Source organism: Pleuronectes platessa, chromosome 20, assembly GCF_947347685.1.
Source record: "Pleuronectes platessa chromosome 20, fPlePla1.1, whole genome shotgun sequence".
In the NCBI taxonomy this organism is placed as follows: domain Eukaryota; kingdom Metazoa; phylum Chordata; class Actinopteri; order Pleuronectiformes; family Pleuronectidae; genus Pleuronectes; species Pleuronectes platessa.
Window position 1 is genome coordinate 9566889 of NC_070645.1, and position 17028 is coordinate 9583916.

General features: G+C 43.4%; 1 protein-coding gene across 2 annotated transcripts in view; it reads left to right on the forward strand.

Annotated features, from left to right (window-relative positions):
• The first annotated feature begins 10696 nt into the window (after positions 1–10696).
• dok6 (docking protein 6) overlaps positions 10697–17028 on the forward strand; it is a 43644-nt gene continuing 37312 nt past the window's right edge. For both annotated transcript variants that reach the window (XM_053412865.1, XM_053412866.1), the window contains exon 1: positions 10697–10946. In XM_053412865.1, the coding sequence (XP_053268840.1) occupies positions 10881–10946 (66 nt within the window). In that variant the 5' untranslated portion in view covers positions 10697–10880. The remainder of the gene's footprint in view (positions 10947–17028) is intronic.

The window sequence follows — 17028 nt, forward strand, 5'->3', positions numbered from 1 at the left end:
CCTCAGATTCATTTCTAAGCATAGTCACATGTCAACTCTGCACGAAACGCGATCTCTTGAAAACGAACGTGCAAATAACATTTTGTAGCTGCAGACTTCGACAGGAAATCTCTTAATTGTCCACAAGTGAAAAGGCAACACACAACATAAACCTTGGAGTATTTGCACCCCACACTCGGCTGTCAGAGTCCCCGGAGCACTTCATGTGATATGGGTCAATCTGGGTCACAATAACCTCATATTAAAACTGACAATCTGTGCTAAAACCTCAATGGCAATGAGTCGTTTCACATTTGCTCTGGCCCAGTGGATAAGCATGCAGAGCCAAAACAGAGAGGATCAAAGTACCTCGGGGGACTGGCAGAAATGGTTAGTTTTTTGAGGGTCGAAAAAAAGACTGAACCCAATCCCCCAGACTTCCAGGGCCATAGGTGCGTTTGAGGGAGAAGCCTGCTCTACTGATGTCAAAGTCTCAGAGGATGTGACACTCCCACACACATCCACACCGGTTATTCTTTCAAAACTCAGAGGGTGGAAGCATTTGATTTGAAATGTCCCAGCCTTCCTCTCGAGGTCCGTCACCGGGGAGCGGAGATGTCCCTCCTCATTTGCTTCTGAGCAGCAGCGGAGTGAAATGACCAATCCATAATGGCTCCCACCATATTGTGGTCCGACAGTGTTATGATGTCTGGTGGGCTGCAATAGGTTGTGACTCAAGCTGCCAGTCTTTGTTACTGCCCAGACAAGTCCTACTAAATCACGATGGCTTATATAAATATACATACAGCTGCTGACGGGGTGGCACTGATGTGACACAACACAAATGTAATCTCCATCTTCATTTGCTGTGTTTTATAGGTGCGAGAATGGTGATTACACATCTATTTGCATTAGTACACGTCATCGCACCCATTGTAGTAAAAGTACACACTACAGTCATGATGAAACTCACATAGGAGTAACATCTGGATCATTGACTATGAGAGAAAGGTGGTATTGTGTGCTTGTGTATAGAAGGTTGACATCCTCTAATACTTCTATAACTTATTACACACTTTGCATGAAAACCAATATCATATTTGTACTTGCTGGTACAGTCACGCACACACGCTCATTTATGCTCTGCCACCATCACGTTTCTATTAAAACCACTCACTTGCAATTGGCTGACGAAAGGGGCTGGGGAGTGATTGATGGGCCGTCCATGCGCACCCAGGTTCCTGCGAGAGAATAGAGAGGCATACATCAGACAGGTGTCAAAATTCACAGGAGGTTGCGATGATGAAGAATGAAAGGAAAGAGGAAGAGAGGGAGAGCAAAAGGGAGAGGTGCAGGACAGAGTAAAGGGCAGAGAGATAACCTGAAGGCTCGGGGGGGAGAAATAGAAGCGTTTTGAAGTTTAGACTTTTTTTGACACCATCAGGAACATGACACAGCGTTCCTCATCCATCCCTAACTATTATGCAGTGTTGTTGCAAGTTGACGTAGAGCTGCATGTTCGCATATAAACGACTAGAGTTTTCCACTAGGGGGCACACCACTGAACACAGACCCTTTGCTAGCAAATTTGCATTTGTTGAAAAAATTAAAAAACCTTGCGACACTTGAGAACTTGTGCAGCCTCCGCATCGCCCCCTATTGTTCCTGTGCGTACTGCATCTCGTGAACACGTCACGTTAATGTCTGAGGATGTGCACAACTGATGCATCGAATGGATACGGATATACGCCAGGCCATGATGTGTGTGCGTAGTTTAAGACAAGTGCATTTCCACCCTTAGAGTCCATGAAAACAATACAAAAATATCAGTGACGGATTATCGTGTTCCCGGTTGTATGTGACCCAGCAGACAGACACGAAGGTGCATTAGGCGTAAAGTGACAGAGCGACAGCCACGGGCCCATTAGGAGCAAGGAGACTGAGCGCCATGAAGACAGATGGGATGAAAGACAAGCTTGCAGCTAGCAGGGCCTGCATGGTGCCACCAGTGTTTTCACACTGTCGTTTAAAATAAGGAAGGCCATTAATAACCTCCTCACTGTGCTCTGGTCTGCTGCAGTCTGGCGCTTCTCGCGGAGCTAAATGTGGCGCGGCATGGCAGCAGACTGGCAGACTGTGTCAAAGAAAGCATATATACCTGAGGAGAGGGAAAGACAGAGAGGAGGCAGACAGAGTTTGTGTGTGCGCTTCTGAATCCGTCTGTGCTGCATATGTTTGAGTGCATGTGCTGTATATTTGGGTTTAATTGTATTTTTTTTTCTCACTTACTCACCTGTTTGTTTACGTGCCGCCTGTCTCACCGGGGCTGGATGGGAATCAGATAGCAGCGATGCAGTCAGGGAAGCCGCCAGCGCCGAGGTGAAAAGTTATGGCTGCCAGTGGTAATGACTGTGTTCCTTCTCGTCAAACCTTTACTTTGGCAGATGAACAAAACATAAAATTTGACAGGGGTGGAGGGGGGGTGCTCTTTTTCCCCCCCTCGTGATCCAAAAATATTACATGTACATAGCCACACTGTGAATTTGTTTTCGCAAAGATGGAGTGGTCACTTTGGTGGAGGAAAAAAATGAGTTTTTCCTGAGTGGCAAGGTGACTCATATAATTATTGAGTTATTTTAGGCCTCGGCACTTTTAAAACAAACCTCTGACAAATGTTAGACATTTAATTTATAATAAGCATTCATTTACAACTGGCTTGCCTTTGACTAACCCACACAACTACACTGGAGTGAAATTGAAAAAATCTCAAATTGCTGTGCGAGTCCAACCCTTTATCGGATTTTCAAAGTGATACTTAAAACGTGTCGATGCGGGGGGGAATCAGAGGGATGGTTGAAGATCGGTTTAATGCTTTTTGTTCTTCACTGGGCTTAATTTTTCTTCCTTGAGGGGATGATTATTCCACCTTAAGACAAGACAAGCTAATTGGATAAAAGATTATCTTCAAACTTCAGTATATCTTCTTAAAGGCAGTGAGAAATGTGACAGGTTTTCCTTATTGGACTATTTTACTGAGGTGAGAACAGTCTGACCTAATACTGTCAAACCAATGTGAAACTCTCATGTGAATGGCTACAGCACGTTGGCATATTCTGTAATGTGAGCATATTAGTGGTTCTCACCGACTCCTAGAACAAACTAGTGCCGTTCTGCACCGCTCTGGAGTCACAGCAGCTTTGCAGAATGTCAGCAGCTCAAACGCGGCCAATGTGTTGCACCAGGTTAATTGCAACGGGCAGGAGGATCAAACAGTCCCTCTGTTCTGCACTCCCAACACAAATACATGAGGCTTTCCAAGAGAAAAGGTCCCTTTGTTTGACAGGAAAAGTAAGACACGTGAGCTTTTTCTGCTGCAACACGTATACTCAGGTGAGAAAACCCAATTAAGAACATCTGGCAAAGGCTCTCCTGACATATTATGCTAAACACAGCATTGTGTTTCGACATATTTTGCTGCGTCTTTGTGCGCGCAGTGTTGAGCTTCTATTGTCGGGATTTTAAATGCTTTATTACCACGAGCACACAATTTATAATCAACAATTAGCACATTGCCTCTGACATTTGTTCCCGTGTAAATAGGTGTCAGTGAAGCAGTTCTGGATGCAGATGTGGGCCACATGTAAAAGCCTTTCCTAAAACAAGCACTGGGGAATAGCTAAATCTGTGCTTATGCTGTACCTCTCCAGGAGGGACTGGCTGCCTCCCAGACTGCTTTGCTCTTAGATCTGCTCCTCAGAATGAAAAAAGTAAAGATACAAATTCAGATCTTTTCCTCAGGACGAGTTTAAGGCCAAATTTTTAAGCCTCCAGTTGTACCCAGATATTCAGAGGATCAATGTTTCACAGCAGACTCACTTTTACAGATGGAAATTTTTACTAACGGAACAAAGGTTTCCTGTTTATCCTCCTGATGTGGGTCAGCTTAGATTACATTCATGATAACAGTAATAACTAAATTGTAGCTCCGGAATGTGGCATCAGTCTTCACACAAGAAACCATCCATAATAGAGGAAGTAGACTCCGCTCGCCTATCCGAGGCACAATCGGCCAACCAGCGTGTAAAACAAACACTTGTTTTCAAAGGAAAGGAACATAAACGCTGAGGCAGAGCTGGAACAGAGTACAAGGTGCCTGGCAAGACAACAATAAACTGTCTGAAAGAGCTACACACACAGTACAGATGAGGGTCATGAACAAAACAATCAGGCCGTGACTGGCAGACAGACACACACACACACACTTCTTTGCAATCGGTCATAATACAAGACAGAGAAAGTGGGAGAGATTCGTGCCGAGGCCTGGAGGGCTCAAGGGGAGTGGAAGAGCACAGCATGGGATATGAAAAATGAAAAAAGTCATAAAAAACTACAGCTCATAGTACACAACCTCAAATGGAATCCAAAAACGTGTTTGTTTTCATGTCTCTTTGTGCAAGTCAGCAGAAATGACTCCTCTGGTAGCTGCCTGCAGCGCATGGTACAGTAGGCACACTCATGAGCAGCGGGTGATGAACCAAAACACAAGTCCACGACAGAAGTGTAGTACCGTGTTTGTGTTTGGGATCATGCTCAGGGGGCACAGGGTGCATTACACAAAGAGGTACAACAAACCAGGCGCTGACGATGGGCCGCGCAATCATGGGGGAGGCTGTCTCTGCACTCTGACGTCACCGCTGACCTTTCGTGTGTTTACAGAGGAGGTTTGATTTCCACTCTTTTTCCATGCTCACACACGAGTCGTTGTGAAGACGGCTCGGGAGGTAAAAGAGTAGCTTTGTCCTGACCTGGACGGTGCGCGCCGGAGTCATGTGCCTCTGCCAATCCCCGACGAAGGGCCCACAAGCCGTGACCATTGAGGAAAGCACAGGCATCACCTGTTTTATATTAAATCAGTCAGATTAAATAAGGAAGCCAATAACCTGCAGCTCACAAGGTGCATTTTTAGCCAAATCTGACCCTCGGCTGCTCTGATCATCCTTGTTAAACTGTTTTCAAACCGAGTGAGGACAGACACGCTTTGCAGTTAATGTCATGAATCTGCCCCTGACCATTTGATGCATTGTCATGTCCAATTACACCTACAATGATAAAGTGCCCTCACTCAGTATGTCAGGACCTAGAAAAACTACAAGGAATCTTGTTTTCTTTTTACCACTTTTCCTCTTTTGTGCATAGATTTAACATTAATATGACAAATCACTTGTTCTGTGACAAATTTATGTTTTTATGCAGCAACATAAACCTTCTGATACACAGCCTATATGCTCCTCGTCCTTCACTTCATGATATATTCAAACAAGTATCTCATTATCATACAGTAGCAGCATTAAGACATTTAAACACCCCCCTTTCCAAATACTCCTCCTGACGCTGCAGACAATATTGCCCTCTACAGGGCGGACATATTAGTCACGCTTGTCTGTCGCAACTCTTTTTTTTGGGAGCAGGATGAGGAGAAGGAGGAGAAGGAGGAGCCGAGGCAGTGATGAGTGAAAGAGAAACAGCAGCACATGAGTTGATGAATGTATAAGAGAGGGATGAAGGATCAGGATCCAGAATCTGCTGTGCTGGGTTGTCCTTCGGTTTCTATCCCCCCTTAGTTTAACATGCAGTGCTTTGCAGATGACCTGGAGGTGGCAAGACAATGAGAGATAACAATTTTGAGAGGAAATAACAAATCTGAAATAGTTTTATTTAAAAGGACCTCTACAAACGATTTGTCGTTGACGTGGCTACAATAATAATAATGTTTCTTCAATAATGTGAAAATTGAATTTGAAAAATTATTGAAAGGACTTATCAGAATAATAACTCCTAGGGCAGGGGCACTAATCTATCAATTATCTCTGCATATGAAAGACAATTAAAGTGAATGAGATGGTCGCATGAAGGACCTGGTCAATGATCCAGGACCAGACATCGCTTCGCTTCGAAAGTCGATGAAGTCAGTGTCTAGTTTCCAAATTGGCTGCATCAAATGAAAACGAGAAAAGAAGACAAAACAGGCCTCTCATCACTCTTGTGGGAGTGAGGCTCCTCTATTTTCTACAGAATGTGGTGAACTGTGGTCGTCTCTCAATGAGAAATGCCGCGGCAGCAGAACAGCGAAGTCTCCCGAGATCCGGCCGAGGGTTCTTCCTGCCCGTGACACAAGATGGACCCCAATTTAGAACACAAAGACTGGGTCAAAACAGCCGGAGGTGTAGCCTTTCCCTGAGAGCTTTCCTTTGCTTTTCTTCTTCAGTGTGTCCACGCTCTTTTATTTTTTCCCTCTGCGTCAGCCTCATCACCCTCCCATCGCTCTCCTGTTTTCCTCCCATCTACCACCCCCCCTCACTCTCTTTCCTTTCATCCTCCTCTGTTTGTATAATGATCTCTCTCTGATATAGTTTACCTCTAATGTTCATTTCCAGACTCATGTGCTCATTAACAATTATAAATCTCCTCCGAATGCAAATGTACGCGTCGCCTCACTTTTGACGGGGAGAATTTAAAACGGACAAATCATAGAGAGGTGTATGTGCTGTATTACCTTTGCAGTTTGCAGGCGCAGACACGCTACGGTGAAAATTAAATGACTTATCCTCAGCTCTGCTTATAAATCTCTTTTTGGTTAATTTGGTGATCTGAGGAACCCTTGTACTCGGCACAGACGAGCTCCTCCTAAACTCATCTGCGATTTGAGGTAAAGGACCCTCTCGAAATCGCCTGCTCTCACGACTCACCTTCCACAGAAGGACAGAGAGACCCTCTAACCACTTCCACTTCTAACTATTATGGAGTATATCACAAACATGTCATGGCCCCATCCTCTGGGACTACATACAACCTTAGCTGTCCTGCACCATGTGACTAACTAACGTCCTCCGTTGCATGGCCAAGGACCCACTGAGCCAAAATCAGCCCACATCTCTTTCACTGAGAAATGGGCCTTTTTTATCTGTCCACACTCACTTCTCTCCTCCAGGCATTGACATTTAATCAAACCCAAATCCCATTGTCCCTATTAACATATCAGGCTGAAACGCGTTGCTGTAAAAAGCAGTAGAGTACAGGAACCCGGAGCAGAACATTACCATAACTCCTGCCTATTTTCTCTTCTCCGCCCACGTGCGAAAATGCTTACCTGGCAAACAGCTCAGCATGGAGCGACATTTCCTCTCCCTCTTCCCCCCCTGCTCCCTCCGCTTATCTTTTTTAGAACGTGTTAATTATTCAGCTGTTGGTGCTTGTGAATGCGTGCCAAATAGCACTAAGACAAGCTACGCACCCAATGCAAAGGCAATTTTAATTCTTCACAAGACCATCAAAAGGATTTAAAGTTCGCTTTCGCCTTGGCTTTTAGCGTGGTTTTTAGGGATGCTTAGTGCTCTAATGGACGACACGGTTTCTCCCTGCGCAGTTAAGTCTTCCCAATATTAATCATCATGAAGGGACTTGGATATGAAGTGAGGAAACGACAATGAAAAATGGTAATGATTATGAGGGTCAATAGCTGATAAACTGCTTTATTGGACAAGAGCTGTTTTCTACAGCTCAGCAGATATAGCCCGCTCCGCTCGTGACCTTGGTGAAGGTCTCTCTGCTCTTGAGCGGCTCTCACCACATCTGACCCTGCTGGCAGCCGTTCATGTATGTCAGGGCCATATGTCGTGTTGTGTAGCATCCCCCATGCTGCCCGTGCAGCCTCGCTACCTGAGACCAACCACGGCCAGACTGGTTGTTGGCCGCCAGTCGCAGCAGGCAATTACCTCCCCCCAAAACTAGGACAGTTCTTGGTGATGACAGTCACCAGAGCGCAATATTTAGTGCAATGAAAAGACATTGTGGCTGTCAACAGTGTTTAGCGACAGGATGACAAGGCAGTGGGAATGGATCGGGGCCATGTTGTACAAAGAGGATTACGAAGACAAAACAATTTTGACAAGTCTGAAATTTGAGGACACTTCCAGGGAGATATGAGAACTATAAATGTCAAGCTGTGTGTCGGAGGGATGGCAGCTCGCTGTTTTTGTGCGCCCCGGTGAATGCGATGAAAATACAGACATTGAGTTTCTACCTCTGGACTCAAGACTGACACTTGACTGAAAAGCTCCTCTCAAAGTGGCAGCCATCAATGCCGCACCGAACAAAAGACCTACCTCCTTCTCAGTGGAGGATATTTTCTTTCAGTGAAACACAACAAATAAATAAATTAGTGTGAGCGAGGGAGGATTGTGCAGAGTTACAAAAGACAGGCTGCGCAGGAACATGCACGTCCTCATTTATAAAAAGAAAGCTGCTTTTCTAATTCTGTGGTTACTTCTCATTATAACATGGAAAAGTGTAAAATAATGGAATCTGTGAAGCCGTATTCTGGAAGTAAAAAGACTGATAGCTACTTAATCACAAAGTTGTTTATGTAACACCGTTAGATAAGCCATCTCTCTTCTCCACATTTTAATCAACATAAGTAATGGCAGCCCCTCAGCTCAATATACCTGAGCCATCTGCTGTCTAATACCAAGGATTTCACTCAGTACGATTGCACAACCTGAGCTACGCCTCTCACTACATCCCGATCAGGATTATGGCTTTGGCACAGCACAAAATTTGTTTTTGTTCTTTGGTCTCCAAAGCTTTTTGACTGCCAATCTGGCATCATTGTATTTATGATACACAAGCTGCAGGCAGTGGTTGCGAGCTTTGTACAGTCGGGTTCACTTCGAATTAATTTGATCCTTTGATGGGGCACTGGGGTGTCTGGTTATATTATTCCGCAAATCAAATAACATAAATTTAAGGCCCCCTAATAATGAGAAAACACGTCTCTCACACACTGGCAATCTCCAGTTGTATATCCTTATTATAATCCGTCTCTGTCGTATTTTGCAATATCTCCTTATTTCTTTACATCAAAATTCATTATCATTACATTATCTAACTGGAACATGATGAGTGTTAAAGTGAGGACCTCGATCTTGAGCACTTGCTTATACATGATTTCACTGATCAAGTATGTATGAAACCCAAACCAGTATAGTATATTTCTTGTGTTGTATTGAGTAACATTATTCTACCGGATATAAGACTGTTCCAGCTGCAGAGGAACAATATTTATGTTAGCCAGCTAGTCATTGTTAGCTAAAACAGATCATAATAATGCAGTACTCTGCATTTCACGCATACTAACGTTGTAGTAAAAAGTTTACTTTATACATACACATTTAATGAATTAATGAATATATATGAATATAAAAACTACAGCTTTCACGACAGTTGATACACAGAGGGGCAATCTTGGATTTCGAAAAGTGGGGGTTGGTGAGGTTCCTCCGACTTTCCAACTCAAAATTCGGGGGCGTTCCAGTTGCAACTTCTGACTCTCGGTTCGGAAATTCCGAGCTCCGAGGTTTAAATGAACATGAGTTAGACTTCCTCCGCTTGGGAAATTAACTTTCAATTTGCGAGAGGCAGAAAGTGCTGTTTTTCCATTCAAAGGTTACAAAGTGTCACTTTAATGATCAAGGCACATTTTAATAGGCTATTATTTCATTCCAGAGATGTGAGCGTAATATTATGACTGAGCCCATTTTTCACAGAAATGACTGACCAAGGACAAACATCACTCAACTATGCCACAAGGCACCACTGATTAATTAATTTTCAATTGAGCCTCCGGAGAAATGACTCATTGACCGTTACACAAGTCCTGCAGTAGCCCTTAAGAACAATAACTTATAGAAGGTAAGGACATCTAGAGAGGTTGCCACCTCCTTTGATTTAAAGTGTCAGTGTTTAGAATTTGGTGATGTCTAGTGGTGAAGTTGCGTTAATGCACCTTGACAGTGGTTGTCAACCGCCAATAAACCAGACAAAGAAGAATAAGCATTTGCATGTAGCAGCTGAATACCCATCATGTGACCCACCCTTCCAAACATGAGAGGGAACCTGTGGTAGCCTTCAGTTTTCATAATAAAACATGGCGGCCTCCACAGAGAGGAGCAGATGTAAATATAAAATATTCAAATAGAAAGGGGGTTCAGTCTAGGCTAAATAAAACTATCTGGATGATGACACTCAAGTGCAATCATAGCTAGGATTATTTCACATTTAATTTCTGCCAGTCAATCCCTTTCAGCTGAAAGGTTCAGTGTGTAAGAATCAGTGACATCTAGTGGTGAAGTTTAACATTGCAGCTGAATACCCCTCACTCTTCCTAACATGAGAGAGAACCTTTGGAAGCCTCCAGTTGTCATAAAAACTCAAAAGGTTTTTAGTTTTTCCAGTCTGGGCTACTGTAAAGAGACCATGGCAGCCTCCATAGAAAGGACCCGCTCCTGATGTAAATATAAAGTATTTAAATATAAATGGTTTATTCTATGGTAAGGAAAACAATTTAGATGATCACAAATGTGTAAAAACATCACTGGGATTATTTCCCATTCAGTTTCCCTTTCAGCTGAATCTCACACACTGGACCTTTAAACACCACCTACCCTTGCCAGACATCAACCCCCCCCGGACCCCCCCTCACTGTCTCAGGGATGGTGTGGTCCAGCAAGCGCGCCTCTCTCCTCTCCTCTCTCCTCCTGCCGAAGTGAATCAGCTGCAGAATGGTATCTCCCTCCTCCTCCTCCTCCTCCGCCTCCTCCTCCTCCTCCCTGCTCTCCCGGGTGGATCGCGCCGCTGAGACCGGGACGCCTGAGCCTGAGCGCGGACGCAGGGGCAGGTTGCTCACCGGCTCGCTCTGCCTCCTCCGCCACCGGCTGGATGTCGCAGCGAACAAAACCTTCCGCCAGGTTTAAAATAGAGGCGTCTACTTTATATTGAATTTGTTTTTTCCGGCTCCGGGGAGGAAGCGTCTCCCCCCCTTCCCCGTCCCCTGTCCCCTCCTCACCATGGCTTCCAACTTCAACGACATAGTGAAACAGGGATACGTGCGGATACGGAGTAAGAAGCTGGGGGTGAGTACTGTTACACTTGCTGCCTCGAGGAGGAGGAGGAGGAAGAGGAGGTTTTTTGGAGGATGAAGAAAGCGTCAGGGATTAAGACAGAGGCTTCAATTGCACCGCAGGCAGAGTAGAAACAGATTAGAGCAGTTTCTCTCGGAGCCGAAACACTTGACGGCTCAGTGTCAGGTGCAGGTGGCTGCAAATCCTGCTTTCTCACTTTTATTTCTTTTCGAGGAAAGTTTGGATCGAGCCTGACCGGTGATCAGATTGTGTTGGGCTGCAGAAACTCACTTTCTCAACCCCTTTTATAATAGCAAACTAAACACACAGAGATAAAATGCTGTATAAAACAAAAGGATAATAATCTTAAATCTTCGAAAGGATTATGATAGACAGCAGCCACATCATGCAATTGTAACAGTCATTTTAAATACATCCCTTTATAATCTTGTCATTAGGAAATTACTATTATTAATTTCATGATTTTCAGAGATAATATACTGTATATACTTTATACCATACTATAATGGCATTGACACTTAAGATGTCGACAAAGAAATGTAAACATGGCTTGATATGTGTTGAACCGTTAATTGCCTATCAATACAAAGAAAACACAAATGCAAGCAAATGTATAGAACATGAACGCGTATACCTCCGCCAAGGCCTAGCAGTCCCCTTATGAAACCACATTAAATCTCTCACTAGATCTGGATTTGGATTTGGATTTGGGTCTGTACCACGTTTCACATGCTCGTAGATATCAGTTCCCTTAATGTGCCTGATATTTTTCATCAGCATCCATACATCCATGGATTATTCTTTCTCGCAGTGTTAAATAAGTGTTACATGCACCGCCATCTTATCCAGATCCGCGAGAACATTTTACGAGTTTTTCTTTCACCCATGCTGCATCCTTCCACCCAGTTTCACAGTAATCAGTCCTGATGCTTTTGCACAATCTTGCTTACAAACAAAATGACAGCACTGACACATAACCTCCCTGTCCCAGGTAATAACACAAATTTTAACTGAAATGTAAACAAATCACTACAAAGTTTCCTTTCGGCAAACGCTGACACCGATACGTCTGTGAAAGGCTTATATCGGCTGATGTTATTAGCCAACTGCTTATTCATTCGGGCTCTAATTAACACTTTGTCATATGAATTCCAAGATGGACAACATAATACTGGGGAACATCGTTCATCACGCCGCTGTTATCCATCAGCACAATTCTTGCTGTACTTTTAATTCTCCTTCTGCCCCAGCGAATTATTCCCAGTAATGAAAAGTCTCATTGAACTCCGGCTGATTCTGAGTGATTGCGGCTCCTCAGTGTCACGATAATGGATTTCCATTGAGATACAGCGGGGGTGGGGGTGGGGAATGGCTTAACTGCTTATATTGAAATGAATGATATGTATATTCAATTATGAGTGGCTGATTGTCTGACTCATAAAGCCATCTGCTTTTTGTTCGTACTTCCAGCTCATTACGCTCACAGAACAGGCACACTCCTTCTCCCTCTGATGAAGTGTGATGATGATGGCTAATGATGTCTGCCTCCTCACATCCTCACCTGGCTTCATCAACAACATTTCTCCATTGTTTGCTGCTTTTCCTCTGACGACTCTTTGAGAGCGATCACTGTCGAGCAAGACCGATCTTTGCTGCCCCTAAAAGACTCGCACAATCTAATCCCGACACAATGCAAGCACGACACATTTTGTTTGCAGGCAAATTATCTCCTTTACAGCTACAGCCCGACCCCATTTGTTGACATCTTGCTGAGGCTATTAGCGGCGTGCATTTATGGAAAATAGGCAATGCGGGAAAGAGCCTATGACTTTGTGAAGCCGATGAGAACGCATGCTGTGTCTGCTGTGCTTGGAGGTATGGATGCTGTATCTCTCCCAGGTCCACATCTCATCCTGCTGTTTGCGGAGAAAAAAGTGTTTGTGTCCTGGTCGCCCACTCCCTCAGCCCACTGCCCGCTTGCTGCTGTTTCATCAGAGAAACGCCATGCTGCGACGGCCTCCGAGGACCCCGCTGGTGGCTGACAGAATGAAAAGAATTAAACGTCCACGCTAGGGTTAGTTATTCTCATTCTGAATCAGATAGAATAGAATAACAAAAAGGAGAAGGGATAGGGATCTGGATACCTCAATCAACAGGCACTGATACATCCCTGTGATTATTTCCCCTGTTTGGAAATAGCTTGTTGGTGCTAAATGGCATATTTTTTATTTTCAAGTGTTGGTTTTGTGTTGTGTTTTGAGAGAGATGAAAATCCTAATGTGTGACTGACTCACACGTGCGTAGGCTGACTGGAAAGATAAACATCTGGGTCGAAGAGAATTATATCCAGAGTTGGAGAAAATTGTTGTTATGTGGAACACGTGTGCCCAAACAAAATATTTGGTGTATTTTATTTTTGCTATTATTAACAGCTCAATGGTGTTTGTGGTTTTAGGCATCATTGTTCTGACTGGCTGTTAAGCGTCTTAGCAGAGGGATACAGAGGAAAGAAGAGGCACTGCCCTCTTCGTTTCTTCATCCAAATACAACCATCTATCCTCCAGTGGTCAGTCTGTCATTACGACTGGGCGGCTTTACCTCCGCCAAGGAGGTCATGTTTTCTCTCCTGTTTTTTTGTTTGTTTTTTTAAGCCAGATCACGCAAAAGCTACTGGACAGATTACAATGAAACTTGGTAGAAGGATGTGTTACGGGTCAGGGAAGAACACTTTCAACTTTGGTGCAGGTCCAGATCAGGGCGCAGATATAGGAATTATAAAAACAGGGCATTTTTGTTATATTTTCTCCTGATTTCCTACGAATAATTCATGATTCTGGATGACAACAATCTGGCAATAATTACGAGGCTCAGGAGTGTGTACAATTCTGTGCAGCTTGATTGAAGGAGACTATTGGGCCTTGGCAGAGGCATCCCTCTGCTAGTGGCCTTCTAGTTTCACATATTTCAATACTTACACCAATCTCTGATTCTTTCAGGCAGACAGTGTTTTTTTATACAAATTCAATTTTTGATTTTACATAATAGTGCAAATAGGGTCAGAACTAAATGTTGTTTTGTATTGTGGATTGATCTGCCAATTATTCTCTGTAAATGGATTTACGGTTGGTTAATTAAATTAAATCTCCCTTTGGAATTTGTCATAGCCCGAGGAGAGTCTTCAGTTTGTTAGTTTTTTTCCCAATAAATGGTCCCAAACTCTCCAGAAATGTTCCGTTCACCATAACGTGAGATAATGAAAAGCAGCAAGTTCTGCAGCAAAAATATATTTTAGGCGTTGTGCCTTTATCTGACGGACAAATTCTCAAGGCTGGAATCATAAAAAGATTAATGCATTAGTAAAGTAGACGTGTTAAAGTCTTTGAATAATTGATTAATTGTTTCATCTCTAGATGCCAGCTCTCAGTTGTTGTTAGTTTTGGATGATCAGTGCTACAGACACATTTCTTGTTCGTATATTTATCAATCTTTTATATGCAGATATCTTCTCAGATGGAGTTTTAGGTCAGGGAGGTGTTTTCCTCTTCATTTGATGCTTATTAAATACTTTATTTTTAAGTGTTTAAAGGTCTCTCAAATATCGAACATCAAGACTTGGCATCACATTTGACCTTCTAGCTCTCCCACCTGGCTCTTTACTCTAATGCTGTGTCAGTTCAAATGTATTATACAGTATTTTTTTATTGGAAAGTGGTACAGCTGAATGGTTCCCTTTATGAGATATGAACTAAAGTGGCCACACCAACACCGGCAGCTTTGGCGGAATTCATCAGCATCCGTCAATGTGATTGGCTCATTTCCAAACCTCGTCATGTGTGAAGGTTGAGGCCACGAGGTCAGGCCTTCGTTCTGCAGAGTGATCAAAATTACCAACCACTTTCTCTCCCTTCTCTCCCTCTTTTTTACATCGCTTTCACTTTCTCTCTCTCTTCCTCCTGGGACAGTTGTTTTCTTTTTTCTCACTGACATGAACAGCAATGATTTCCGACATTAGTCAACTTCTTTGTCTCTTTGTTGTCAGAGGAGACAACGATGCCGGGTTCTTGAATGCACAAGTAGTCTGTCTCTCGTTTCTTTTCTTCACTTCCTCACCTTACCACCCATTCTCTCACCTCTCGTCCCCCAGCGTCTCACCTGTACTCCCCACACTTCACAGTGTCTCGCTCATCCTCCTCTCCCCTACTTTATCTCCCCTCGTCTTTTCTTCCCCCGGCTTTATCCGGCGATCTCCCCTCACCTCGTCCCCCCTTTTCTCTCTCACCTTTCTCTCCTTCATCGGTTTGCAGACAGTTGAAAGACTGAGCACAAAAGCAGCCCATTCATCACCCGACACTGCACCCTCCATAACCCCATAAGGCCATTCCCCCTGACACTGTGCAAAGGCCTATACACATACACACAGACACAAACACCCACCCCCACACACACACACACACACACACACACACACACACACACACACACACACACACACAAATTGGCTTGGTTCGGCAATGAAGAATTGGCACACACATGCACTCGACAAACAAGTAAACAATCTGCTGCCAGAGAACAGTGTGTGGATTCTCAATTAATTTTAATCATGTGGCTTTGTGCGGTACAGTATTTTTTTTTATACTACATGAAGACAAACCCAAATGCTCACAGGAACCAAATACAAGTGAAGTGTCTCCACAAAGAGGAAAACATCAAATCTGGCAGAGTCTGGGAAGCAGCAGTAGTGATATTGCCTTCACACGTTTTGGTTCTCTCTTTTTATCCCTCTCGGTGAAAAGAGGCTGATGCTATCAGTGTGGTGGACTTCTCTTGAAAAGCTGAATTACATGACCTTTGAGTAATTTGTGTGCCGGTCGCAGCCCAGGTACATGTTTCCCCAGGTTTTGGATCACGGTGGTAAATTGAAAAGGTCAGCTGATTAATAATTCCGTCCCAACTTTTCTTGGAACCCTAACAAAAGATGGTCATTTCAAGTTTGCCGCAGGGGAGTCTGTCTGCCATTCACTCTCTCCATTCACAAACATGTTTTGACACTTCAAAGCGGCTGTAAATCCGATACTGGCTCAGGGGCACATATGTCATATTTTTAAGAGAACACAGAGCACTTCATGTGCACGCAGACATCACACAGATAGGTTCCTGTTGAAATGTTATTTCACACCACAGTATTTTCACCAGTCAACACAACAAACTCAACACTGACTTTTTATAAATAAAACTAAATGTGCAGCACAACAAGGAGATTGTCAGATTTTGACAACTAAAAAACTGATATTTGTACATGGACCCAATGAAGGCACATTATATATAGGATGTTGCGTTTATTTATTAACCGGCCGTAACATCACCTAATAACAGTTATTTAGAAACCTGACCTGTGAACTGTGTTGATTTTTAAAAGCAGGAACAGTGAGATTCTAAGGGGCCATTGGGCATCTAAAAAATCTGAGATTGTATCTTTAGCCCCTTTTCCACTGTTCAAAAAACCCACGTTCACCCTCTAACATCTGGCTCTTATCAGCCATTGACATTAACGCTCCGGTCAAATGAAGCTAAACAGAGGTTTTCATTGGCTCCGGCTCCGATTGACAGTGATGGAAACATGATACTTCAGGTGAACGCAATAATTTATCTCCTCTATTTTTGCAGCCAAGCCGCTGACGCAGCTTCTTTTCCAACACAATGTTATGACGTGACATGGTGCGTAATTGGCCGTGAATGTTTGTATGTTTTTTTCTAACTGTGATTTTTTAGTATCGTGCAAGATGGGAATGGACTCAATTACCTTTATTAATGATATATATGTATACATACATATATACACTGATGTATACATATTCTTATATACAGCCAAATGTGCATCATTTTACATTCAAATGACGTGTGGTGTGTTTTGGACTGCAGAGTTGTCTGACCTCCTTTACATTCCAACCCAAACAAAATTAAAACCATAAATCTCAACAAATATCTTAAAAATGTACATGCATACCTCTTATAAAACACTTTTAATGTAAACTGTAATAGCAGGAATAAAGTAGAAAGGCACAAAGTTGTTCTG